General features: G+C 38.3%; 1 protein-coding gene across 6 annotated transcripts in view; it reads right to left on the bottom strand.

The window, feature by feature from the left end:
* The window catches only part of akna (AT-hook transcription factor), a 37,672-nt gene extending 11,185 nt beyond the window's left edge, over positions 1-26,487 (bottom strand). For 2 of the 6 annotated variants that reach the window (XM_022191013.2, XM_022191012.2), the window contains exons 1-11: positions 26,194-26,361; positions 14,518-15,128; positions 12,181-12,859; positions 11,803-12,103; positions 9,149-9,238; positions 4,016-4,172; positions 2,884-2,984; positions 2,167-2,226; positions 1,840-1,958; positions 1,562-1,727; positions 637-806 (exon numbers count right to left, since the gene is read on the bottom strand). In XM_022191013.2, the coding sequence (XP_022046705.1) occupies positions 637-806; positions 1,562-1,727; positions 1,840-1,958; positions 2,167-2,226; positions 2,884-2,984; positions 4,016-4,172; positions 9,149-9,238; positions 11,803-12,103; positions 12,181-12,859; positions 14,518-14,881 (2,207 nt within the window). In that variant the 5' untranslated portion in view covers positions 14,882-15,128; positions 26,194-26,361. Of the gene's footprint in view, positions 1-636; positions 807-1,561; positions 1,728-1,839; positions 1,959-2,166; positions 2,227-2,883; positions 2,985-4,015; positions 4,173-9,148; positions 9,239-11,802; positions 12,104-12,180; positions 12,860-14,517; positions 15,129-25,789; positions 25,910-26,193; positions 26,363-26,417 lie in introns of those variants that run through there. The other 4 variants (XM_051938179.1, XM_051938180.1, XM_022191014.2 and 1 more) reach the window with 4 other exon arrangements.
* Between the last annotated feature and the right edge of the window lie 234 nt (positions 26,488-26,721).

A 26,721-nucleotide genomic window follows, 5' to 3' on the forward strand; every position in this document is an offset into this window, starting at 1 on the left:
AAGAATGCTCTTAAAAATACGCTCATAAAAATATTTCATATCAATATTATCACTTTCACAGATTTATATTTTTTAACCAACAGCAGCGTTGATCACAACTACCAAACATTCATTATTTTTTAGAATTTTAGCCCTTTAACTGACAGTTTGTGTACATGGTGTCCCTCAGTTTTTTATGGGGAAAACTGCTTATTTTCTATATAAGTTGTAAGTGGCTTTCTTGATAACCGCAATCTGGGATACATCAGTGATAATCGACAACATTAACTGTAACGCATTACTGTTTTTGTGCAGTGTCAGATTTGGAAACAAAAACCCCAAAAACACACACTATTAAGGGCCAAAATGTGATTGTTAAAAATCTCCTATAAACCCATTTTAGTGCTGTTATTGTTTTTAAAGAACAAATGCCCCCCAAAAAATGATTTATTTTTCATAAAATAAGTTGCTTTTTTTGATGATCACATCCTGGAATATGTCAATGATTAACAAGAATGAGTCTGATGCATTATAACTGATTGTGCAGAGAACAAGTAAAAGTTCGGACCTTAAGGGCAAAAACATCCATATCAAAAACTGCCATAAAAATGCTATACATTTTTTTTAGAAAGAAAGATTTAAAACATTATTACTCACTGATCTGGTATGGAGAAGTCTTGCTCGACATATCTGAGTTCGACATCTGGAGGGTTGAGGCGGAGAGAATTCAGAGTTTCTTCATCTTCCAGTTCGCTCTCGCTCATGACTGAACTCACTTCTGCTTGTGCTGCTTCACCTGGATCAACCAGCAAAGGCTCAGGAGGGATCTGGAAGGAGATTAAGTCAAATTATTATACAACATTTAGTGTTTTTATAGCTGGAGATTATCTTTAAAAAACAAAATGGTAAAATAATTTAAATAAAAAACAGCATGTGGTATTTTTTTTCTACTGTATAGGTACATAAAACATCTACATATATAAACCTTCTTGTATATTTTTGTTTACTTTAGAATTACTATCCATTAGCATAATAACTGTATAAATTTCTTTTCATGGCTAAGCTACAGACATGCTGTTAACAATAATAACTTTTTTCTATAGTTCCCATAAAAAAAACAGAGCTTACAAAATGTTTTACAGATTGGGCAAAAAGAAAATATGGACAACCAGGAAGACCACTGTACAACAGAAGGCTAAGTAGTCCAAATATGGTAAAAGATTTTCAAAATAAAGTAGTACAACAACAGCAGATAAAATAATAAAATGTCATATTCAAATAAGGGGAAAAATGCAATAAAAGAAAATAGAGTATAAAACCATAAACACAAGGCCAAAAAGATAATAGTGGTAGTAATAGTAAATTAGTATAATAAATAAGCAAATAAATGAAGGGTAAAAAAGAATAAAGTGACTAATAAAATAAATTTAAAAAACAAAAATCAATTACAGGATTAAAAAAGGCACGATGTAAAAGAAGATACTGAAGCTGTGAAGTTGTGGTCTCACAGGATATGCACAAAAGATGGATCTTGACTAGAATAGAGTGCATTAATATGCAGAGTAATTGATGGTGTTGCTACCTGTGGATGAATCAAGGACTCTTCTGCCATAGAAAGAGTAAATAAGGAGGCGGGTTCATGAGTGGGTGGAGCCTCACAGGTCAGATGTTCTTGCCTCATCTGCTCCCCCTGCTCCTTCAGCTCATCCATCCGAAGCCCACACTGAAAGATCAGCCCCTCCAGCTCCCTGATGCATAAACATGAACACACCAACAGGCTAAAACAACTAAACCTGCAGTGAACATAATAATAAAATGCAAAATCTATGGCTGTTAACGCATTTTGGATGTCACTGTTACCGTTCAGGGTCAAAGTTGCTGATTTTTATTCCTCGCTGCTGCAGGACTTTGTGTTCATCTCTTGCTAACAGGTAGCCTTTTTCTAAAGAGTCGAGGCCCTCAGAGAGCTGAGTGAGACCCTGAAGAACAGAGTCGGTTCATTACAGTGAATATGAGGTGACACTGCACTATACACCACTACCTCATTCACTTTGCTATTTATATTCACACTGTTATTTATATGTATATTTGTAAAGCTTTCCAATTTCGTTATACACTGTATAATGACAATAAAGCATATTCTCTTCTATTCTATTATTAGGAGTTAAACTGTACGTTTGTTCTTACCTTCATTTGCTCAACAGGTTTGAGTTTCTCGCTCTTCAAGAGATGCTCAAAGGTCTGCAGCTGAAAGGAAAAACAATCAGATTACTTTCCTGAATCTCCACCTTTATTATCCTGCAAATTACGAATTGGCCAATATGTTAGTGGTTTTTCTTTGTTTTTTGGTTTTATGTGGCGCCGATACTGGTGCAGATTATTGATTAAATGTAATATTCTAACAGCATGTGATGCAGAGAACCTGTCATTCATAACTAGATTTCTTCATTAATCAGGGTGACTATAACTAAATAGAAGAGATTAAATTATCTCCTCTGTTTATGAGGGATCGACTGAGATTGATGTTGCTGTTAGATATTCTCTAATTTCTTAATCTTTTACTGTTCTATCACTTTTATTTTCCACTTAGGTCCAGATCTTAAATTAATTACAGTTTTCCAGACTCTGTTGCAGGTTAATCTGTGGCTGTCATCTAACTAACTAGTGCTAGCGTATCATTAGCCACTGTGAGAGAAATTAATTTCCTGGTTTGTGTTTCTTGTTCAGTTTTTGCTGCTTGAGAGACACTTCTGAGACCTCAGAGTGAAACAGACAGAGAGAGAAGGCTGAATCAGACCCAAAGTATTTAATTTATCAATAATCAGCCAGGCTGGTAATCGGTCGATCCCTACTGCAAAATCTGTAAGGAGTTTTATCTCTGGTGAGCTTTACTAAGCAGGGTACCTGTTGGAGGAACTTGTCAGTCTGACTGAAGATAACAGAGGCGAGCTGCTGTCCAAGGTCAGGAACTGGCCTTCTGGGAGATGCACAGGCAGCTGAACTTCCTGTTCAAAGGACACAAGTTACAGGAGTAAAAGATTTATATGATGCAAGTTTAAAACAAAGATGCAACTTAAGCAGCAGCTGTGGCTACAAATGTAGCTTACCACCACCAGAGTGAGAATGTGAGTGAATGAATAATGGATCCATTGTGAAGCGCTTTGAGTGCCCAGAAAAGCGCTATATAAATCTAATCCATTATTATTATTAAGCAGCAGCTGAAGAACCATAATTGAGTTATCTCAGCAACTCAGTAAAAGGTTTGATGTAAACAGGAAATACGAGATGCACAGACATGTAGCAGGTAATAAGTTACACTTGAATATATTTAATTTTAGACATTATTTCAGGTTTTGGATTTGGTTTGGTTGTTTTTTTGTGTATTTTACTTTCTCTTTTGCCTCAATGATAGGGTGGCATGTCTGAAATAAATCAAATACATAAAAAAATAAATATCTGGTAGCTAGTAATAGCTGTGACTCAGCTTTTGCTGCTTCTTTTATATTGATGAATCAAAATCTGAAATCTTTGGTCCAGTAGGTGACAGGATGGTTCCTCAGTGTGTGACATCAACTGTCAAACATGGAGGAGGAAGCATGATGGCCTGGGGATGGTTTTCTGGTTTCAAAATAGACTGTTTTTGTAACTTCATTTGTTTAATGTTTTCATTTCAGAGTACAATGAGATATTAACATACATAATTTGCAAAAAAAATAAAGGAAAAATTGGGGTGTTCTAAAACTTTTGAGCGGTAGCGTACGTTATATGTTGGTTATTTGCTCATTTCTGTTTGCAATTTGTGCTTTTGTTGCAGTTTTACGGTAAATTATGATACTCCTTTGAACCCATGAAAAGTTGAGTTATACAGTGAGCTAGCCATCTACCTCAATTCATAGCACTTGTGTGTATGAGCATTTTGAGCCACGAATGTAGCATCACTGTGGCTCCAATGGTTGAGGTAACGCTTTGATTTATATGATACACAAAACAATACATTGAGCAGCAAAGATGTTAATATCAAATGGATTAAACATACCTTGATGAGAGCTGTGTTCATCTGGATGAAGAGAAGGCGACTTGATGTCTGCTTTCTGAGCCTGAGGAAAATCCAGCTTTACGAACTTTGAGGCGTTGTGGTTCAGTCTGGCCTGAATCAAATGACCCGGCTTTGGAGGGTCTGAGTACAGGTTGACCTGGTGGACACAGGAAAAGAAAAAGCATACATTAATCTATATGGTACCAGCAATGACTACCCGATCTGCTTGCAACTAAACTTCTAATTTGGGTGACATCCTGGCACATATCCATCCATCCATTCTCTATACACCGCTTTATCCAGTCCGGTCCGGTCCAGTCTCCACCATGTCCACTGTGGGATGCTGCTACTGACCTTCCACCAGCCCTCTGCTTCCAATTCCCTTTTTCCACGAGTCAACTCTGCATCGCCTTCAATATACTGTTATGCTAACTTACATACTGTTTGAATTTTACTGCTAGCTATATAAGGAGTATGTTTAATGTCAGAGCCGTACATCATAAGAGTAAACTATGAGTCAGTTTTCAATGTTAGCTTATACTTTGTCTGTGTCACATATCCTGTCATGCATGTATTCAAATGTGTGTTGTGTTTTCCTTGCTTTCTCACCCCTCCCTCTTCTCCCATCCCTCCCCCTTGCCCTCTTCTGTCCTTCTCAACCCGCCCGGCCAGCAGGCAGATGGGTCCCCCCTATTTAGAGCCGGGTTCTGCTCGAGGTTTCTTCCCTGTTAAAAGGGTGTTTTTCCTTGCCACTGTCGCCTTTGGGCTTGCTCTGGGGGTCAGGCATATGGGTTCTGTAAAGCGTCTTGAGACGATTTGACTGTAATTGACGCTATATAAATAAAATTGAATTGAATTGAATTTATCCTCAGTAGGGGCACAGGGGGTGCTGGAGCCTATTCCAGCTGACTCGGGCGAAGGCAGGGGACACCCTGGACAGGTCACCAGTCTGTCACAGGGCTACATACACAGACAAACAATCACACTCACATTCACACCTATGGGCAATTTAGAGTAACCAATTAACCTCAGCATATTTTTGGACTGTGGGAGGATCCTGGCACATATTTTCCACCAAAATGGTAATTTTAACTGCAAGACATCAACATAATTTTAGATTAATTTCTCACTCTAGAGATGTGACATAGAATCAGGTTGAACTACATCCCCATCTAGTGTCTAAAAATTGCATTTTTTCTGCCCGTTAACACAAGTGAGACCAACTGAATTTAAACTAGATGATGCGACAAAGGGGTTAAATGCACACTCCACCACCCTTGCACTTAACACAAACGCAGAATGAATGAGAATGAATTAAAGCTCCTCCTCGATAAGCCTTCAGCAGTAAATCATATTGACCTCAAACTGACCTCAGCAGACACACACACACACACACACACACACACACACACACACACATTCATACAAGGCAAAACATACAGAGAAGGTCGTGAGCTGTATTTCACCAAGAGAGCCACTTCATTATACAGTTCAGAAACATAAAATGGATCAGAAAAATAGATAAACCAACCTAATAACCTCTTTTCAGATCAGAATTATCACATCTTTTATAAACTGGATGCAAATTTAGCCTCAAAAAACACCAAATAACCTGTAAAACTGAAAGACTGAAAATAAAAATGTACTAGAATATATTTCTGTTCTGCAATCATGCATCAAATATCTTCAATCAAAGATGGTATACTTACATTTTAAAACCAATTTCAGGTAGTAACTGCCTTCAACATTGTTTTAACAGATGATTTCTACAGGATTCATTCATTAAAAGCATCAGAAAACCGTCCTCTTTTAAATCTATCAGTAAAATTCAGTGTTAAAGCCACTCCTGAAGCCCTGGATGTGCAGTTTTAACTGAAAAGGGAGACAGATGGAGGTTCGGCGTTTGCGTTAAGGAGATGGAGGAGAGGTGGGGAGCGCGGTAAGCTGATTTTAATTGGTGCTGATTGTGGAGCTGCTGCTGCTGCCCCGACAGAAACGGGCCAACAGTTCGTTAAAGGATCTACTTCACAACACTCCAGCGCCACTGCCGTCTCCCCTCCATTTAGTTCTCAGATTTGTAATCATTTTGACGTACTGCTCTGTCTGTGACGTCCTGACACTGTCTGCACCTGCACTGCTGGTTCGCTATAGTCCTGTCCTGTGAAAATAAATACAGCGTAGAGGTAAAAACAAACACTAATAAATATTTAAAGCTAAATCTGTGACTATATTTTAAGAACATTGCTGAAAAAATTAGTTTTCTTAGACACTACACTTACCTTTTTGGCCATTTAACTAATCGAACATTGATCATTTCATCAAATGAAGCAGCGACAAGGTAAAATTACACCCTAATTCTCTGTTCATGACAGCTGTACGAGGTATGAATATTTATATAGCTCACTTGTTTTTGTTTGTATTAAAGCCTAAAATTATCCACAATTAAGAGAGTGGAAGGTGGATGCTGGAGTCACCACACTGAGCTACAGTTTAGTAAATTTACAGGAGAGGTCACATCCAGCTATATATGCATTTTATATTCACACTTAAACAGCTCGGTTTCTTTCATGGCACCAAATAAATTATTATCCTTTATAGCTGATTAATATTAGAGCTCTGCCTCTTTCTCTTGCAATTGATAAAGGCAGATACACACACAGGCTTTCTGTTTACAGCTTTTGGACATCAGATCCGAACTAAAAACAACCCGACCCCACTTCTCCCAGTTCCCTTATATTATGTATAAGGATGCAGACAGGTTAATCTCAAATTTTATTTCATAGCACAGGCCTCTGCTTAGTCTGGTAGTGACATCTGGTTAGAGTGATGATACATGTAGTGCTTCATTACTATTTATAACAATATACTTCCATATTTATTGTTTTCTTACAGCAATACATCTTTTACATTGTATGCTTGTACTTTTTCTACTTATGCTTATACTTTAAAGGGGAACTTCGGTTTTTTTCAACCTGGGGTCTGTTTTCATATGTCATTTCATACATGTGAGTGATGGAGAAATGAATTTTCGACATAGCTCCAGTATTTAGCCAGGCAGGCAGCTTAGCAGCTCAGCTTAGCAGCTCAGCTAGCGAAAAATATGGGGCAAGTGGCCCCCCCGCATCAAAGTCTGCCCTAACGTGCTTTTTTTCCCACACTGACCGGCTCGGATAGTCTCAATGAGTGTCCCACAACATACTAGAGATGAGAAGTGAACGAAAACCTCCACATTACCTGGTGATCTTTTGGCGCGAGCTATCGCGCGATTTCGGAATGAGATTTGCTTTCTAGCGTCCTGAGATTTGGATACAGACCACAACAAAGAGCGATCGCCAGGTAATGTGGAGGTTTTCGTTCACTTCTCATCTCTAGTATGTTGTGGGACACTCATTGAGACTATCTGAGCCGGTCAGTGTGGGAAAAAAAGCACGTTAGGGTGGACTTTGATGCGGGGGGGCCAGCTGCCCCATACTTCTCGCTAGCTGAGCTGCTAAGCTGCCTGCCTGGCTAAATACTGGAGCTATGTCAAAAATTCATTTCTCCATCACTCACATGTATGAAATGACATATGAAAACAGACCCCAGGTTGAAAAAAACCGAAGTTCCCCTTTAAGGGCATGTTTGTCTACTTATGTTGACCTACACTATCGTTCAAAAGTTTGGGGTCACCCAGGCAATTTCATCTTTTCCATGAAAACGCACGCTTTAATTCATGTGCTAACAGAATCAGAATCAGAATCACTTTATTCATCCCCGAAGGGAAATTCAGTTGTCAGGGTTCTTATCTGTTTAATTTTGAATTGAATAGCCTGACTGCTGATGGCAAGAAAGATTTCCTAAATCTTTCGGTCTTGCAGCGCAGGGATAGGAGCCGTCCACTGATGTTTCGTTGTTCATTGAGGCAGATGTGCAGTGGATGATCCATGTTTGTCAGAATGGCCTCCATCTTGCTCAGTGCCCGTCTCTCCACCTCATCCTCCAATGTGTTCAATCCGATTCCAACCACAGAGCCAGCTTTTTTAATCAGTTTGTTCAGACGCCTTGCATCCTTCTGTTTTATGCTGCTTCCCCAGCAGACTGCAGCATAAAACAGGACACTTGCTATCACAGACTGATAAAACATCTGCAGCATCTTACTGCAGATGTCTAGTGATCGAAGTCTTCTGAGGCAATAAAGTCGGCTCTGGCCCTTTTTTGTAGATGAAGTCTACGTTTGTAGACCAGTCCAACTTATTATCAAGGTGGACACCTAAATATTCATATGATGTCACCATCTCGATGTCCACGCCACAAGTGTTCACTGGCTGAAGAGGGGGTTTGGATCTGCGAATACATAACTGCAAGGGTTTTCTAATCATCAATGAGCCTTTCAACACCATTAGCTAACACAATGTAGCATTAGAACACAGGAGTGATGGTTGCTGGAAATGTTCCTCTGTACCCCTATGGAGATATTTCAATAAAAATCTGCCGTTTTCAGCTAGAATAGTCATTCACCACATTAACAATGTCTAGACTGGATTTCTGATTAATTTAATGCCATCTTCATTGAAAATAACCGTTTTTCTTTCAAAAATAAGGACATTTTTAAGTGACCTAAAACTTTTGAACGGTAATGTATATTAAATTTCTAATATTCTGAAAGGGAGCAACAGTAAGCAATAAGCAATTTCCCCAAAACAACAGTGTCACAGTAACACAAATAATACAATGAATAAATAAGTTTAACCTTGAATAGTGAAAACATATTGTAAGATGATCAAACTTGCCTTTCTGTTATTTTTGACTCACATGACTCCTAATATCAAGCCCTATTTTGAAAGCAACAGTATTCTCACAGCTGTTCCATTATGTAATAAAAGCTGCATCATTACTGAAGTGACTCAGCATTTCTGGTATTTATACATGAAGGCACCTGTCCCTAAAAACTAATTCAATAATTCAATAAAAACACCCATATTTGGAGACAAGAAACTATCCATCATTGTGAAGCTTTCTACTAACCCAGATCTGTTATAGTGACTTAAAAGCCAGATCGGTAATAAATCCATATGTGCTGTTTTTTAAAAACCCCGCACCAGTGCACACCATTAAAAAGTTGATAAATTACAGTTGGATCTCTGGATTAACTACCTTGGCTTCCAGACGCAGACGATCAATGGTGTTCTCCGCCTCAGCGAGCCTCGTCAGCAGAATGCTGTGGGCTTCCTGCAGAGAGAGGGACTAAGAAAGTTAAGGAGAGAGAGCAAAAAAACAAAGAAAGATGAATGAAACAGAAAGGGAGGCAAGGCAAGAAATGAGAGTACTGAATGAATAGAGCAGGATGTAGGTACTGTTCAGTGTAGTTCACATTGTAAGGTTGTCGATAAACGAACCACCCAGTGGACAAATTTCTGTGCTTATTTGTGATGAATTTTTTATGGTCTGGGTCCTTCAAGACGTTTTCAGCATTCAGTAATATCTTAAATAACATGGTTCTGCAACACAAAGTACATTTTAAAGAAATATCCAGACTTATCCACCTAGAAAAGTGGAAACAGGTAACTTCTATATTACAGAATGACTAAATTAAAAGCAATTTGTGTTTGATTATTGCCCTCGTCACGTCCAATCCATATCTCTGTAGAAAGCCGGAGTGCCCGGAGAAAACCCACGCATGCACAGGGAGAACATGCAAACTGCATGCAGAAAGATCCCAGGCCCACCCCGGGATTTGAACTGGGGATCTTCTTGCTGCAAGGCGAAAGTGCTAACCACTAGTCCACTGTGCAGCCCCTCCCTGGAATTTGGATTGCATAAAATATGAATATTTCTGATATTTTTGAAGATTTTTATAAAAGTAGGGTCAGAAAATTAAACATATGCCCATATTAAAAAAAAAAAAACATTAAGAATTAAGAACCATCGTTAAACTCCTGAACTATGTAGATTAATGTACCATTAAATCATTCATGTAAATTCAACAAAAATAACTTTTTTTTATTTCTGTGATCAAGTACTTCACATTAAAAAGTATTCTACATGTTTAGTTTTGCATTATTAAGACGTGGTTCAGAAAATATCACTAGTTGACTTCTGGATTATAATTTTTTTGTAAATGTGCTCAAATATGGGACTTTTCATGACTTTTTTTTTTTAACTCACTCACAATCAGAGACTATTGTATCAATAATGCTGATTCTGCATCAATAACGGGATGAGAAATAACACTGAACATTTCAAACTTTTACTTTTAACAGTTCCTGAGATATTTTTATTAAACAGCCTCAAATTTCCATGTGCAAAAATGTGCTGAAAGTGGTCAACAGGCAACGTTTTTTTAAAATTATCACTCCACATATTTGATACATAAAGCTGAAAATTCACAGAAATAATGTCAAATTATCAGAGCTTATAATTAAATTATACTAACAGGTTTTTTGTTCTGAAATAGACTTGTACTGTCATGTCTGTTTCTGCAGGGTTTTTTCCTACAATACTACAAATTATTAATGTCATAGTATGGTGTTTCAGGTGTAAACATAAGTCTTATGTCCTTCATGTAGTAAACTGATCAACAATGAATCCTCATGCAGGATTGTCAGCGTAAATAAAATCTCTCCACCTTTAAAGACTTCAACCTAAGGGAGATTCACTGGAATCTAGTTTCTGTAATTACTGTTTGTGGTTCATTTCCACTTCTAAATTTTATTCAGTCTAATCTTCTTTGTGGAAGCATGTAATCATTTAAATCTCTTCAACACGTTCAATATAAAACACACTTTGAAATTGAATTCCCCCTCACTGCACCCTGTGTACCTTCCTGCTCGGTACATTGTGTCTTGTTATTTGACCTGAGCGCTGCTACAGAAACAAGGAGAATATAAAGTGGAACAGCTGCTGTAATTGCTGCCTCTGGGAACGAACAACGGTGGCAGAGAAGTGGCTGCAAGCTGCAGGTGGCACTTTGTTTCCGATATGAGGCCTAATTTGAGATTGAAAATGGAAGAATAAAGCGGCGGGGGAGTGAAATTATATCCGCAGAAAGACTGACTCGGGAAGGTTTGCAGTGTTTAAAACCAACCTCAGGGTCGATCAAAACTACACCATATTTATTTTATTATCTCACTTATTGTCCTGTGGTTGTTTCTGTGTTAGTGCTTCGGTACAACAGATAAGAATGAGCTGCTAGTTAACTCAAGCGTGATTACTGTTAAGTGCTTTCCCTGAAAAAATAAGGAATAAAATGAAATGAGGACATTTCTATCCTAAGACATTTAATGACAGTCCTAATAGCTTCTTTTAAGGGATCCTGGTTAATTAAGACATTTTAGACGATTAACATTATGTGATTTAAAGCATTTCACGGTTTTATTACACCTTGAGCTGGTCATAAAACACATTTTCAAATGTTTTTCAAGTTTGCAATTTGTCTAATGAAGTGGTATTCGGTCTTTAAATGCATGATTGTACTGTGGATCCTGTGTGATCACATTTAGGAGTGCAAATGTCTAAAATATGCAGAAAAAGAAAACAATTTTGGTAAACTTTTTCAATGTACCAGAAGTTTCTTGTTAAACTTTCTGTACAGGAGCATTCCATTCTCAGGGCCTGTGTCAATGTTATGTTTGCATTGTTGCATCCTGTGAGACATTTTCAGCTTTTGAAACCAAATGAGGGTAAACCAGTCCTTTTATTTCATGATGAGATCCACTGTCTACTTTTGAAAGCAATTTTGAAAGCGCCCACACTAGTTTTTTCAGGTAAATTTCTAAAGACCACCTTTTACTTTAGGTCTCTACTTGTACCTCAAGCTGTTTCATCAGCGTGGTGGCGTTTTGCTTGGACCTAAACTCCAGAGGCACAGTGGAGTTGGTGGCACCGGCAGGAGATCTGTCACTGTCTGATGAAGCAAGAGATCCATCGGTGTTCAGCAGGACTTCCTTCACGATGTCCGCTGGGGATTTAAACATTAAAGGGGGGTCCGGAGACAGAGAATCCGACGTGGCCGAGAGTCGGCTCTTGGGGGGTTTGTAGGAACCGTTGGAGAAGCGAATTTTGGGTTCCACTTTGGAGAAGTCAGGTGTCTGGTGGCTCACAGGTGCTTTTCTGGAAGTGGAAAAATCAAGATGTATTAAAATATAAAGTGAAGCTGGATGTCAAAGCTGGAAGTGAACGCGGCTCACCTGGATTCATTTTCTGCAGCAGCTTTACTCCTGCCTTTGGGTGACCTCGGCTTTCTGTCAGAACTTGTGCTGCTTCGTTTGGATTTAACGGTATCATCACTGACCGTACTGACAGAACAAGCCCTTGAATATCTAGCATTGGGAGAACGATTCACTGTCCTCCTTGGCTGCTTGTGATCTGATTTTTCTGAAACTTCTCCAGGGGTTTTACTCGCTCTTCTGTAATGATTTGACACAACTTCCTCTGAAACTCTTGCTTCCGGCTGAGGAAAAGCTTCGAGGTTTACCTGAGGACGGCGAGGACTCAACTTGAGACTTGTATGGCTGCAGTGAGATTCTGAAAGACTTTCTGTGAAGCCCATTTCTGGAAACGTTTCGGCTTCGATTCCTGGTACAGCAGCTAATTCCTCATGGGTGAAATGCAGAAGATGGAGCAAACTGTGGGAAGTAACTGAAACTGGGCAGTGATGGTTTGAGAGTCCAGCAGGTTCTAGACTAGAAGATGTCGAGCTGATCTCTTTTTTCAAACCATTTGTAGCTCCATGCTTCCCTGGTGTGCTCTCATGTTTATTAGCTTTTCTGCCATTCCTCTTCCCCTCTTCCTCCTCTGTTATATCCAGGTGTTTGTGCCTCTTCTTGTCCTCTGTCCTGGCCTTGAACTTATCTATCATGTCAAAACCTGCCAAAGACAAGAAATATTTTAAAATAAAAAAAACTGTGACGAAAATGATTCCAGAATATGCAGTCTTGTACTGTCTCACAGAGCAGCATGTCTGCAGGTTTTTGCTTCCAAACTATGATTCATATATAGTTGAAATCTTTACAAAAGTTTTTCTAACAGCCCAGCAGACACAGTGCTCCCTATATTTCATTATCATTCAAGAATCTATTTTAAAATTATTCAAAACAGTTTGAATTTTGCATTCTATCCCACTCAATGAGTCTGCTTTTATTATCATCAGTGTTACAGTACTGTTTGATCCTAACTATACAATGTTTAACGTTTTTTGGAATGGTTGTAGCAAACAACCGTCTTTTCTTAGTTGACTGAGAAAAATGTGTACATTGATAAATACAGAAAGACAAGGATAATTACGTTTTCAGGAGCTTTGAGAACCAAACTTCTTTACATTAATCTGACAGCATCTGAACTTGTCTGCTTCATGTATGAATGAGTATCCTGCTCACTTTTATATTAAAAATGCTGCAAAGGCAATATAACTAGCTGCATCTTGTAATATTTTGCAGAGACAAAAAACAAATGACATGAATGGAATTTTGTGAAGAGATTAGAGGAAGACATTTTCCACATTTCAACCCCAATACTGGTCCAAAAACATACCAGAGAGCAAAATGGCGACAAAACATCTTTCTTATTCGCTTTGCTCTTCAACTTCACATCTACCACAAACTTGAATGTCCATAAGTAATAGACCTTCACTGCAATGAATACAGATTGTAACAGGTCAGATTAATGAGACTCACCAAAAACTGCTACAATGTAAAAAGAGCTACAGTTTAGTTTGTTGCTTCCAGCTGTTTGTAGGAGTCTTTCAATTTATTTGATACCTTCAGCAACTAACGGCAGTAGGACGCATAAGAGATTACATTAAAAATTTATACATATAAATGATCCCTTTTAGGATCTAACAGCAAGTCACACTTTTCTGACACACAGTTTAGCAGCTGTGTAGGGTTTTGGTGGTGACAAACCTCTACAATTCAGATGAACCAAACGGCATTAAAGGTAAAGCATGATGGTACCATAAAAACAGCCAAACAGCAAGGAGTTTCATTCTAGAGCTCCAGTTTTTACTCATTTCCATGTACAACATACAGCTCATCAAGCAAACAGACAAAGGAGTCACCCAGGTACAGCCAATGATGGCAGTTGCAGAGCAGAGCTTCAGCCTGATCACCTACTTCTCACACACTACACTGATTGCCCACCTGGCTCTTATATTCTCCTCCCACACCACTGTGACCTGCCCACACTTCTGTTAAAAACCACAATATTAAATATCCTTTATACTAAAAAACCTGTTATCCTGTAGGATTGTAAATATCTTATAATGGATTTTAAACATAAAACATGCAATCTGAGGTTATTATTGTCGGCTTTAGAAAATTGCAGTGGGGATTTTCATTATTTTCTGAGGTTTTTTGAAGAAACAGCTAATTCGAAATACAATGGGCGATTTTGTTTGGCAATGCTGCAATCCTAGAGAACATAACTCAAGTAGCTTTCAGGAAAATGGTCTTTGAAATACACAAGGACAGGAATTACAGCAATAAAAATGGTGAAAATGAGATATTAAAGGTTAAATGAAGACTCACAGGATGGCAGTGTTTCCTCTCCTGCTGATTCAGTGTTGGACAAACGTTCACTCAGGTTGTAGTTCAGCTCCTCAGGTGGTTTAGTCCTCTCATTTCCACTCAAGTCCACCTCCTCTTTAATGCTGGGTCCAGAATCCCCATCTGGATCTATAGCACCACAATCTTCCCCCAACCCCACATCCTCTAAAACCTCTGACAGTCCAATGATGCCATTCTCATCCATCTGGCTCTCAAAGTCATCCTCCCTTGCCGGCTGGCCTTCGTCCTCATCTTCCCAGGCATCGTCGGAGCTGTTTAGTGAGGGCCGGACTGGGGCAGGGGTCCAGAACAGAACCCCTGCTGTGGTCTTTCTTCTCGCTTCCATTCACTTTTTACCAAACTGCTGTCGCCTTTGGCTCTGAGCTCAGTACCAGAATCAACCAGGCACAGGAACCTTTTGCATCGTTTCTAGTTTCTCTTCCTCTGCAGTTAGGGACACTCTTAAAGTCATGCTGGATGAAGTTTAGACTTGGCAGTACATGTGTTGAAGCTGGTGGAGGTTCAGATGTACTGCTACAGAACCATGTACCTCCCTTCAGTGTCGGGGAACAGGAGGCCTTTGGATGCAGCGCCTAAAACACAAGATAACGAAGGATATAATGACATTTGTTTGGCATCAATAACCACCATTAACTGTCAGACAGAGGACAAGTTCTAAAAATAAAAAATCTGCACGGCATAATGAAATATACTTCCCTTCATCAGATTATCAGGATATATTTCTGTATTTTTAGGACTAGCAGTACCTCTAACTTTAAAGACCATGCTTATTTCTAACCCTATAAGTCACTCAGAAGATATAAATCATATGCAATATAAAAAGTTACTTACTGTGAAATACGTTTTAGAACTTCAAAAATGCATGCTCATGACACACACTAAGATGCAGTAAGAGCTGCTGTAGAAATAATATATTGCCACAGGAGAAGGTGCACTTGACATTTCCTAGAATAACATTTTCTTGACTTAAACTTGGCTGTCTTGGACTGGACTCGACTAATACAGTGATTTAACTACTTTCTGCTCCATTCTCCACTTTGTCTGCTTCTTACATTATTCCCTTTTTAGCGACTGGCTGGAAATTTGTAGAGCCTCCAACTTGAATGCAGGAGTATGCGACTAGAAAAACAGCAGAGGCTGAAAAGCCGCTGTAATGGAGCAGATTAAACCTAATGTAATTAGTCAATTAAGCAAACAATGAAAAAAGTGCTGGTTTTCATCATCTAGGACAGTCTGTCTTTTTGTGTTGGACTGCATTTTTATAATCCAAATCATTAACAGATGAAACAATAGCTAAATTAATTGCCATAATTAAGCATAATTAAGAAAAACTGTTAGCTGCAGCCTCACAATAGATGAAAGGGTTTTGGTGTAAAAATGTTGGTTACTTTGGCTCGTAATTCCTACTAATCTAAAATCACATTCATTTACACCAGGACAGCAGCCCAGCAGCTAAAACTGTACTCATATCAAAAATTAGAAGAAAAAAAACAGACTGTTAGAGACACACAGCTGGTTTCCACTGCAAACAAAAACCCACACTTATATTAGTTTACTGCATTTGTCATAAATACTGTGTATATCAGTTTCTATGGAGGAACTGCTGCTGTTTGAAGCAATTTTAGGTAAAGGCAGTTATTTCCAAACAAATATGCAATTTGCAACTCAAACTATGCACAAAATATCAACTTTGGCATAATGTAGTTAGAATTACTAAAATATAATTCATAAACACTCATATTAACGCTTCGTTTTTTCAAAATAGGTTGAAGCCAGACTCCTTAAAGAGAATCAGCTGTACGCTTTAAACAATTATTTAGCTTCTGTCACAGTTAAAAATATTTATAAATTCAATTAAATTTTATTTACATCAGAATCACAATCAGAATTGGCTTTATTGGCATTGCACACTTTCATATACAATGAATTTTTTCTCTGAGCTGCTCTGCCAATGGATCAGGGCATCGCCACTGTATGGCCAATAACAATTCAGATTGTCTCAAGACGCTTGAAAATTCTTCATTAAGAGCCCAGGTTGTGTAATATTCTCAAGAATTGCACACTTCCAATGCAAAATGTATCATAAATATAGGAGATCATCAAAAAACATCACAAATTTTTAGGTAGATAATAAGAAGGACGTGGAAGCTATCAGGCAACTGAGCAGCCAGAACTGTTTTACTTGTGAAAATGTGCAGTACAAAAGTCAATGCATATATTGTAGGATGTCATGGTTACTTTTTGTCTGACCTCTGGTGTGTGTTGCAACACTTAAACACTCGTTTCCAAGGCGACGTGAACTCTGTGTTCGTCTACAGCACCAACAAGCTTCACTTTATTGCCCCCTGCTCAAATCCTGCATCCATCAGTTCACAGCATTCAGCATTTACCAACACCGTCTAATTCATCTCATACTTTGACCACAGTTCTTTAGTATAAACATGCACAGTGTACATGCAACAGATGCTGGATTATACTATAGTTCACAATGTAAATTCAGGTCCCCCAAGTATTTGCCCGGAGCTGCAACGCTCACTATGGCAACTCCACAACAAGAACTCGACCTGCTTTCAGCGTCTGCAATAAAACACGTCTGACAAGTCTAAATGTCATGTACTAAATGCAAAGACCTCACCCACAAAACTTTCCACTAAAACACTATAAAGAGGGACGTTATACCAAATACAGATTCTCAAATGTTATCAAAAAAGATCAAGTCAGTTGGTATTAAACTTTGGTTGGATATTATCTAGTGAATGATCATTACTGTGTAAATTTGTATTTGTTTTACCCCCTCAAAATTGCATTAAAACACATTGTTCTGATGTAACATAATAGTGGCTGATACACCAGCTATTGCATATGACTTAAATTTATACAAAAAGGCATAAATTTACCCCCTGCATTGGTTTTTAACATGTACGTATTTTTAGCACATGCAGGTCAAAAAACAACATCAAATCACAGAGCTATAAGTACAAACTTGCTCTCAATTTCATGCAAGGAAATTGGGGTTTTAAAACAAAACAGAATGTGCTGTGCTTTCTGTACAATAGCGCTCAGATTCAGAAAAGTGTCCCCATGTGTCTTGGTTAATATCCCAGATTACCAGAAGAAGATTATTAGTCTGGTGCTTCTTACTCCACATGCAAACCCATCAGCAGAATTAGGTCTTTTTTTTGCTCACACTCAGGGGTTCATCCCCAGACACTTGTTGTGATTGTGTGACAAACACTCACGGCGTGTTCGGTGCTTTCATACGCAAATCAGTAGCGAGGCTCCACACGGGCCAACTTGGCAAGACTCACCATGCATTTAAACTAGACCACAGGGAACGAGAGCACGCAGCTCCGAGAGGCAGGTTTGGAAAAACAATAAGTTCAGAATAGAAAAGATTCAGAGTGCACGATATAATTATGACATTATTTCTACATCTCCTTCTTCCTCCATAGAAAACACAGGAATGTAAAGTGACAGAGACTAAATCACTGCCAGGAGACAAAACTAAAAAACATCAGCTGTTGCTTGAGTAAAACTTAAAAAGTACAACTTTCATAACACAAATATTAACACTTTTACTTCACTTAGATGTCTCATGTTATGCAATTATAACTGTATGTGCAACCTCATGTTTTTGTAGGAATAAATATTATTTCACAAACTTTATAGCTACAAATTCCAGTTGAACTGCAGAAGATTTTACATGCAATTTACGATAAAAGACAATAAAAAAAGTTATGCATAGTTATTGTTTAAACAGGCCAACAGCACAACGGCATACAAGTATTTGGACAAATTACATATTTTGTTGACTTATGGAGTAAACATCAACAAAATTACATATTTTGTTCATTTTTTGGAGTAAACAGAGATAAATACATCTCTTGCAGCAAACGGATATCTGAAGAAATAAAGATCAGCAATTATGTTTTCAATGTTTTCCAGTATTGCTGTGCTTTTAACCCTAAATTTCAAGAAATCTAATCATAAAATATTACAGTATTTGTGGTATGTGCAAAAGCTGCTACTAATAATACAGAACTTTATTCATTTTTAAGCCTAAAAAAACTCATTTAGATTTATCATTATGAACAGTCAGCAGATAACAAGTTTGAAACTTCACTGACTCATAGACTCCTGTAAATAAACGGCTCCGAATCTGAAAATCAATCCAACTGATGCCGACAAAGCATTAGAACGCAGGAATAAAGCTATGAAAGCGCTTCTATCATCCAATTTCCAATGTTTGAAATGTTATCAGGAAAAGGAACTGTGGCAGTCAAGACAAGATCTGTGACAGCAAGAAAAACTTCCAGATAAAACTGCACACATACGGGGCAGAAACAGAAAGTAAAACCTCCATAAGACTGAAAAGTAGCTGCAGGTAGTTTGTATAAACAGAGTCTGCATGGAAGTTATCTTATCAGGAAAGACAGCTTTAAGGACAGAAGCAACATCTGGATGTAGATAAATTGATCTCTCTGACAAGTTATGTTTGCGAAAAGAAAGAAAGAGCCTTAGATGAAAAAAAAAAAAAACACACACACACAGCCAACTGTGCAACCTGGAAGAAGAAATATTCTGCTTTAGATTTACACACGTGGACAAAATTGTTGGTACCCCTCAGTTAAAGAAGGAAAAACCCACAATTCTCACTGAAATCACTTGAAACTCACAAAAGTAACAATAAATAAAAATTTATTGAAAATTAAATAATCAAAATCAGCCATCACTTTTGAATTGTTGATTAACATAATTATTTAAAAAACAACAAACTAATGAAATAGGGCTGGACAAAAATGATGGTACCCATAACTTAATATTTTGTTGCACAACCTTTTGAGGCAATCACTGCAATTAAACGATTTCTGTATTTGTCAATGAGCGTTCTGCAGCTGTCAACAGGTATTTTGGCCCACTCCTCATGAGCAAACAGCTCCAGTTGTCTCAGGTTTGATGGGTGTCTTCTCCAAATGGCATGTTTCAGCTCCTTCCACATACACACGTGGACAAAATTGTTGGTACCCCTCAGTTAAAGAAGGAAAAACCCACAATTCTCACTGAAATCACTTGAAACTCACAAAAGTAACAATAAATAAAAATTTATTGAAAATTAAATAATCAAAAACAGCCATTACTTTTGAATTGTTGATTAACATAATTATTTTAAAAAACAAACTAATGAAACAGGCCTGGACAAAAATGATGGTACCTCTATAAAAGATTGAAAACTATTTGACCAGAGTGACATGATTAACTCAGGTGTGTCATTTAATTGACATCACAGGTGTTTCCAAACTCATAATCAGTCAGTCTGCCTATTTAAAGGGAGACAAGTAGTCACCCTGCTGTTTGGTGAAAAGGTGTGTACCACACTGAACATGGACAACAGAAAGCGAAGGAGAGAATTGTCCCAGGACATCCGAAAAAAAATGATAGACAAACATCTTAAAGGTAAAGGCTATAAGACCATCTCTAAACAGCTTGAAGTTCCTGTGACAACAGTGGCTCATATTATTCAGAAGTTCAAGACCCACGGGACAGTAGCCAACCTCCCTGGACGTGGCCGCAAGAGGAAAATTGATGACAAATTGAAGAGACGGATCGTTGGAATTGTATCCAAAGAGCCCAGAGCAACCTCCAAAGAAATTAAAGGTGAACTCCAAGGCCAAGGTACATCAGTGTCAGATCGCACCATTCGTCGTTGTTTGAGCCAAAGTGGACTTCATGGGAGACGACCAAGGAGGACACCACTGCTGAAAAAAACTCATAAAAAAGCGAGACTGGAATTTGCAAAAATGCATGTTGACAAGCCACAAAGCTTCTGGGAGAATGTCCTTTGGACAGATGAGACCAAACTGGAGCTTTTTGGTAAGGCACATCAACTCTATGTTCATAGACTCAAAAACCAAGCATACGAAGAAAAGAACACTGTCCCTACGGTGAAACATGGAGGAGGCTCAGTAATGTTTTGGGGCTGCTTTGCTGCATCTGGCACAGGGTGTCTTGAAAGTGTGCAAGGTACGATGAAATCTGAAGACTATCAAGGCATTCTGGAGAGAAATGTGCTGCCTAGTGTCAGAAAGCTTGGTCTCAGTCGCAGGTCATGGGTCTTCCAACAGGACAACCATCCAAAACACACAGCCAAAAACACCCAAGAATGGCTGAGAGAAAAGCGTTGGACTATTCTAAAGTGGCCTTCTATGAGCCCAGATCTGAATCCCATTGAACATATGTGGAAGGAGCTGAAACATGCCATTTGGAGAAGACACCCATCAAACCTGAGACAACTGGAGCTGTTTGCTCATGAGGAGTGGGCCAAAATACCTGTTGACAGCTGCAGAACGCTCATTGACAAATACAGAAATCGTTTAATTGCAGTGATTGCCTCAAAAGGTTGTGCAGCAAAATATTAATTTATGGGTACCATCATTTTTGTCCAGCCCTATTTCATTAGTTTGTTTTTTTAAATAATTATGTTAATCAACAATTCAAAAGTGATGGCTGATTTTGATTATTTAATTTTCAATAATTTTTTATTTATTGTTACTTTTGTGAGTTTCAAGTGATTTCAGTGAGAATTGTGGGTTTTTCCTTCTTTAACTGAGGGGTACCAACAATTTTGTCCACGTGTGTATGTTCAATGGGATTCAGATCTGGGCTCATAGAAGGCCACTTTAGAATAGTCCAACGCTTTTCTCTCAGCCATTCTTGGGTGTTTTTGGCTGTGTGTTTTGGATCGTTGTCCTGTTGGAAGACCCATGACCTGCGACTGAGACCAAGCTTTCTGACACTAGGCAGCACATTTCTCTCCAGAATGCCTTGATAGTCTTCAGATTTCATCGTACCTTGCACACTTTCAAGACACCCTGTGCCAGATGCAGCAAAGCAGCCCCAAAACATTACTGAGCCTCCTCCATGTTTCACCGTAGGGACAGTGTTCTTTTCTTCGTATGCTTGGTTTTTGAGTCTATGAACATAGAGTTGATGTGCCTTACCAAAAAGCTCCAGTTTGGTCTCATCTGTCCAAAGGACATTCTCCCAGAAGCTTTGTGGCTTGTCAACATGCATTTTTGCAAATTCCAGTCTGGCTTTTTTATGAGTTTTTTTTCAGCAGTGGTGTCCTCCTTGGTCGTCTCCCATGAAGTCCACTTTGGCTCAAACAACGACGAATGGTGCGATCTGACACTGATGTACCTTGGCCTTGGAGTTCACCTTTAATTTCTTTGGAGGTTGCTCTGGGTTCTTTGGATACAATTCCAACGATCCGTCTCTTCAATTTGTCATCAATTTTCCTCTTGCGGCCACATCCAGGGAGGTTGGCTACTGTCCCGTGGGTCTTGAACTTCTGAATAATATGAGCCACTGTTGTCACAGGAACTTCAAGCTGTTTAGAGATGGTCTTATAGCCTTTACCTTTAAGATGTTTGTCTATCATTTTTTTTCGGATGTCCTGGGACAATTCTCTCCTTCGCTTTCTGTTGTCCATGTTCAGTGTGGTACACACCTTTTCACCAAACAGCAGGGTGACTACTTGTCTCCCTTTAAATAGGCAGACTGACTGATTATGAGTTTGGAAACACCTGTGATGTCAATTAAATGACACACCTGAGTTAATCATGTCACTCTGGTCAAATAGTTTTCAATCTTTTATAGAGGTACCATCATTTTTGTCCAGGCCTGTTTCATTAGTTTGTTTTTTAAAATAATTATGTTAATCAACAATTCAAAAGTAATGACTGTTTTTGATTATTTAATTTTCAATAAATTTTTATTTATTGTTACTTTTGTGAGTTTCAAGTGATTTCAGTGAGAATTGTGGGTTTTTCCTTCTTTAACTGAGGGGTACCAACAATTTTGTCCACGTGTGTATATTTCAGCTAGGGGCAAAGAAGAAGCTTCACAGACAGGCAAGAACAGATTCCACTAAATAATAACAATCCTGGATGTAAATCTCTTGCAGCCAGTGAGGAAAGTAGAACTGAAAGAGGCAGCCTTGTATAGGACATTTATCTAATAAATAGGGATGTTTACTGTCTGGTGCTACATAAAATCTGAACAAGTATCAAAAACCTGGCAATCAATAAACCAGAATTTGCATGAAGTAATTAATTTGCTGATTTTAATCAATATTTTGAAAGTGTTAGGATATTTTATTTCAAAGAAATTACTAAGCACCTGCAAGAAAACATGTCAGAGGCATAGACGGCTATAATTTAGATGTCTACACTGTAAATAATCGTGAGATTTGTGGTATTATATGCTCAGATCAACACTAAGTTTCTAAAAAAAAAAAAAATCAGGCTTTTTTGACTGTAACAGTAGGAAAACTGTAGCTGTTTAAAGCGACAACTCTGTTGTATTCAAATTCTCCAGTGAGCCGTAACAGTGTGAGGCTGATCCTGACAGTGAAGCACACCAATGAAAAATATTCACTGTTAATTCAGTCATTGACAGCCGTGCATTTCCTACAGTAACATGCTATTATGTCTCAATAATGTTCTGAAAAATGCACATCAGTCACTCTAAAAACAAGAAATGCTTTCGTATAATTTGCTAAAATTTTGAACACAGCACTTTCAGTAGTGTATTTCTGTATTTTGATATTCATACCTCTACTAGCAATGACTCTTAGCTGCCTCTAACTCGCGCTGTTACTTTTACAATTCAATTTTCAGCTCTATATTGTTTCTATCTCACAGTATATTGGGCCAACAATAGCTCCATGAAGCACAAACCTAAAAGAGCAGCAATAAACCCCTCGTGAAGCCGTTTCTAAATCTTGTAAAGCTGGAAGTCTGAGCGTCTCTACAGTAACAATAAAGCAAAGGAACAGCTCACCTGTTGCTCCGCTCGAACTCCACGTTCACTCCCAAGAGAACTAAGGATTTATCTCAGCTACCAGATGGGGGGAATTAAGCTGCTGGAAATCCCTTAGAGGGGGCTTCACCAATTGTAAACAGAGAATGATGATCAGCAAACATGCAGAACATGAGCAGACAGCAGGAATCTAAACATCTGACTGTCAGAGAATCTAAGACTGAATTCAGGATGGACAGGTGGGAAGGAGGTTTTTCAACAAGAGGAAGGACAACGAGACAGGAGAAACAGGGGAAGAAGGAGGAATGTCTGCCAGGTTCTACTTTCTGAGTCAAAGCTGTCACAAACCCGGCGAGCCCAGACAACAGGGACACCGCATGAATGTTCACAGGATGATAGCAGCTGAATGTTGAGCTCGGTGAACAGAAGTGTAGCTGGAGCCACCCCAGAGAGCTACAGCGATCTGTTTAGGATCGCCGAGTGACTAAGATATGACAGCTAATCTCCTTAGGAGGCACAAGCAGAGCCGAAGACACTGGATGCATGATGCAGACGGAGTTGACAAAGACTGACTAAATAAAGCTCTACGATTATTCAAAATACTGCTTTATAACAAGCTGATCGATCAGTCCATTCCTATAGCTACTTACACAATATGGCACCAAAACTATGGCTGAACAATTTTGGGAAAATATGTAGTTGAGCTTTTTCATTTCCAATGTAAGTTTTTAAAGTCAAGCTTGATTCAACATTCATCATGTGAGGAGCTTTGTTGGAGCTGTCCTACAGGAGATAATATCAAAAGCGTGAGTGTCACACAAAGATGACAGCAAGAAATTCCACAATATTAACAGTTTAAGCCCTGGCCCAGACATGCTTCTTAATGTTATTCCATGTCAAATCATCAGCAGCCTTTTGATGAACCATCTTTGACATACAAAACATTTTTTTATCAGAAAATATAGACAATTAAAATGGTATCCGTTAAACTATATATTGATTGAACCACTTTTCTGAATGACAATATCTCAGGAAATATTAAAGACAAAAGCTAGAAATTTCCACTGCTATTTTTCATCATGTCAACATTGGACAAGCAGATCAAATAACCTCTGACTAGAGAGGAGACAAAAATCTGAGAAAAAATAAAGCGACGTCCTCAGAAAGTCCCATCTTTAAGCTCACATTAACAAAAACAATGACACTACAGACGTCAACCAGTGATATTTTCTGAACCATATGCAGTTTCATGCCACAATAACACAAAACAAAACATATGGAATTCTTTTAAAGACGAAATATGTTAAGTCACAAAAATGACAACACCGTCTTTTTTGCAAACTGTCATAACTGCTACGACAAGCTGCACCACAAAAATAAAACACTGCTAGGTGGCGGTCTAATCCAAATAGAATAGAACTAATAAAAAAACATACATTTTCTTAGTTATATTTAAAAACTCTACTTGGATTAGGCTGTTATGTAACATTTTATATTTTGTAGTAAAACTTGTGCAAAAAACCTGCTCAAAGTGGGTTCATTGGCAATTTTTAAAAAAATATTTTATCTCTAAAAGTATTTGATATATCAAGCTAAAATTTCATATATATATTTTAAGCATCCACATTTTTCAACCATATTCGAGATGCACCAAGCAGAAATGTTTCTGCTAAAAATGTGATAAATTGAGATGAAATGCTTCCCCATCCTAAATTGCTGCCTCACCAAATTGCAAATTGAACTGTTTCAAATCATAACTTTGATTTTTAAATGAATAAATTCTTCAGCTTTAACTCAAATTCATGTAAAACACTGGCACTAGTACTGAAAAACTGAAATCTAATATACATGACAGATGATTACTTGTCTTATTTATTCACAAAATGCAGTTAAATTTTGTCTGCATACACAAAAATGTACCCCAATTTGCTATTTAAATATTCATCAGACTATATTCTAAAAAATCTGTGCTGCAAGTTCAGATTTTCTGAACTGATGTGTGTCTTACAAAAAAAAAAAACTGTTTCCTGCACAGACCTTGTGAAAACATATTTTCTCTGCCTGAGAGCCATGTGAGGAAACTCTTACAATGAAGCCACATAGTCTTTCTAATAGTTTCAGGCAATGCATGGATTAGAGGAGAAGCTACAGCCTCAAAACACTTTTAAGGATGATTTCACTCAAGTACGAAGTATAAAAACATTTCTACAGCTTTGCAAAAATGAGCTGCATAATGCAGCAACTTGCACAAAAAGACTAACAACTGTTGAACCAAGTTCTATAAGTCAGGCTGGTGAGCTGAGGCTCAAGGTAATAATAATACATTTAAGGAAAAAACACGCAGAAAAATCGAAATAACCATACTGTGAAGTTAAATTAGCTCTCGTAAGAGTTGCAGCGCATTTAAACTTACCTCATATTAGATGTCCAAACCTTCACATCGTGGACAAAGCAGAGCAGACAGGTTAGCTTAAACTGTAGAGATGCAGATTTAACAACAGGGGGTCGGTTGCCTTGAAAACCGCAAAACTAAAGAGAATAAAGACCCACCCCTGTGTCACCATGGCACACACGACCACAACAAACCACCTAGACACCAGAAAAACTGCCTAAAACACTCCGTGGCTTATAAAATTTTACTCAGTTTTACCAACATTCTGCATTTCGTTTGCCTCCGAGTAATGTCAACGGTCAGTAACTGAAAGCTAGCTAGTACCAGTTCTAAAGTTACTTCACGTTACTTACTCCTAAACTTAAAGCAAAGACGCCAAAACACAACTTAAATCACATTCCCACGACTTAATATCGATATCTTACTTTTGAAGTTGGTAGACGGCGGAGTTCATCCAAAGAAAGACAGTTTTTGTGACATTTATGAGGCTAATTATCATCTTGTGGAGTGTGGCACTGATTTAGCTGCAGACAAGTTACCCGAGACAGATATGGGGGAAAACGTCTCCTCAGTTTGGTTTGTCAGGCATTTTAAAACTACCAACTGATGGGGATAAGTTCAGATTTTTAATAAAAAGAGTGAAAATTACCTGAAAACTCACGTTTCTAGCCGCAACCAAAACGTAAGTACTGAATTTGGGTAGTTTGTGGCGAGTACTGATACCTGACAGACAAGATTGAGGAAGAGAAGCTCAATAATCTTCGGACGCTGAAGTCAAATCCTGAGCGATGATTAGTTAAGATGCTGCTTAGGGGCGGGAAGAAGCTCTGATTGACGTTTAGAAGTCACACTGGATGATGCAGTTCGAAGATGACGCCATTAGAGGGCGCCATGCTTCAGTGTTTTTGTCATCTTCTCCTTATGTGTAATTAAATCAAACTTCATAATTACAT

The sequence above is a fragment of the Acanthochromis polyacanthus genome, chromosome 18 (assembly GCF_021347895.1).
Source record: "Acanthochromis polyacanthus isolate Apoly-LR-REF ecotype Palm Island chromosome 18, KAUST_Apoly_ChrSc, whole genome shotgun sequence".
Classification (NCBI taxonomy): Eukaryota; Metazoa; Chordata; class Actinopteri; family Pomacentridae; genus Acanthochromis; species Acanthochromis polyacanthus.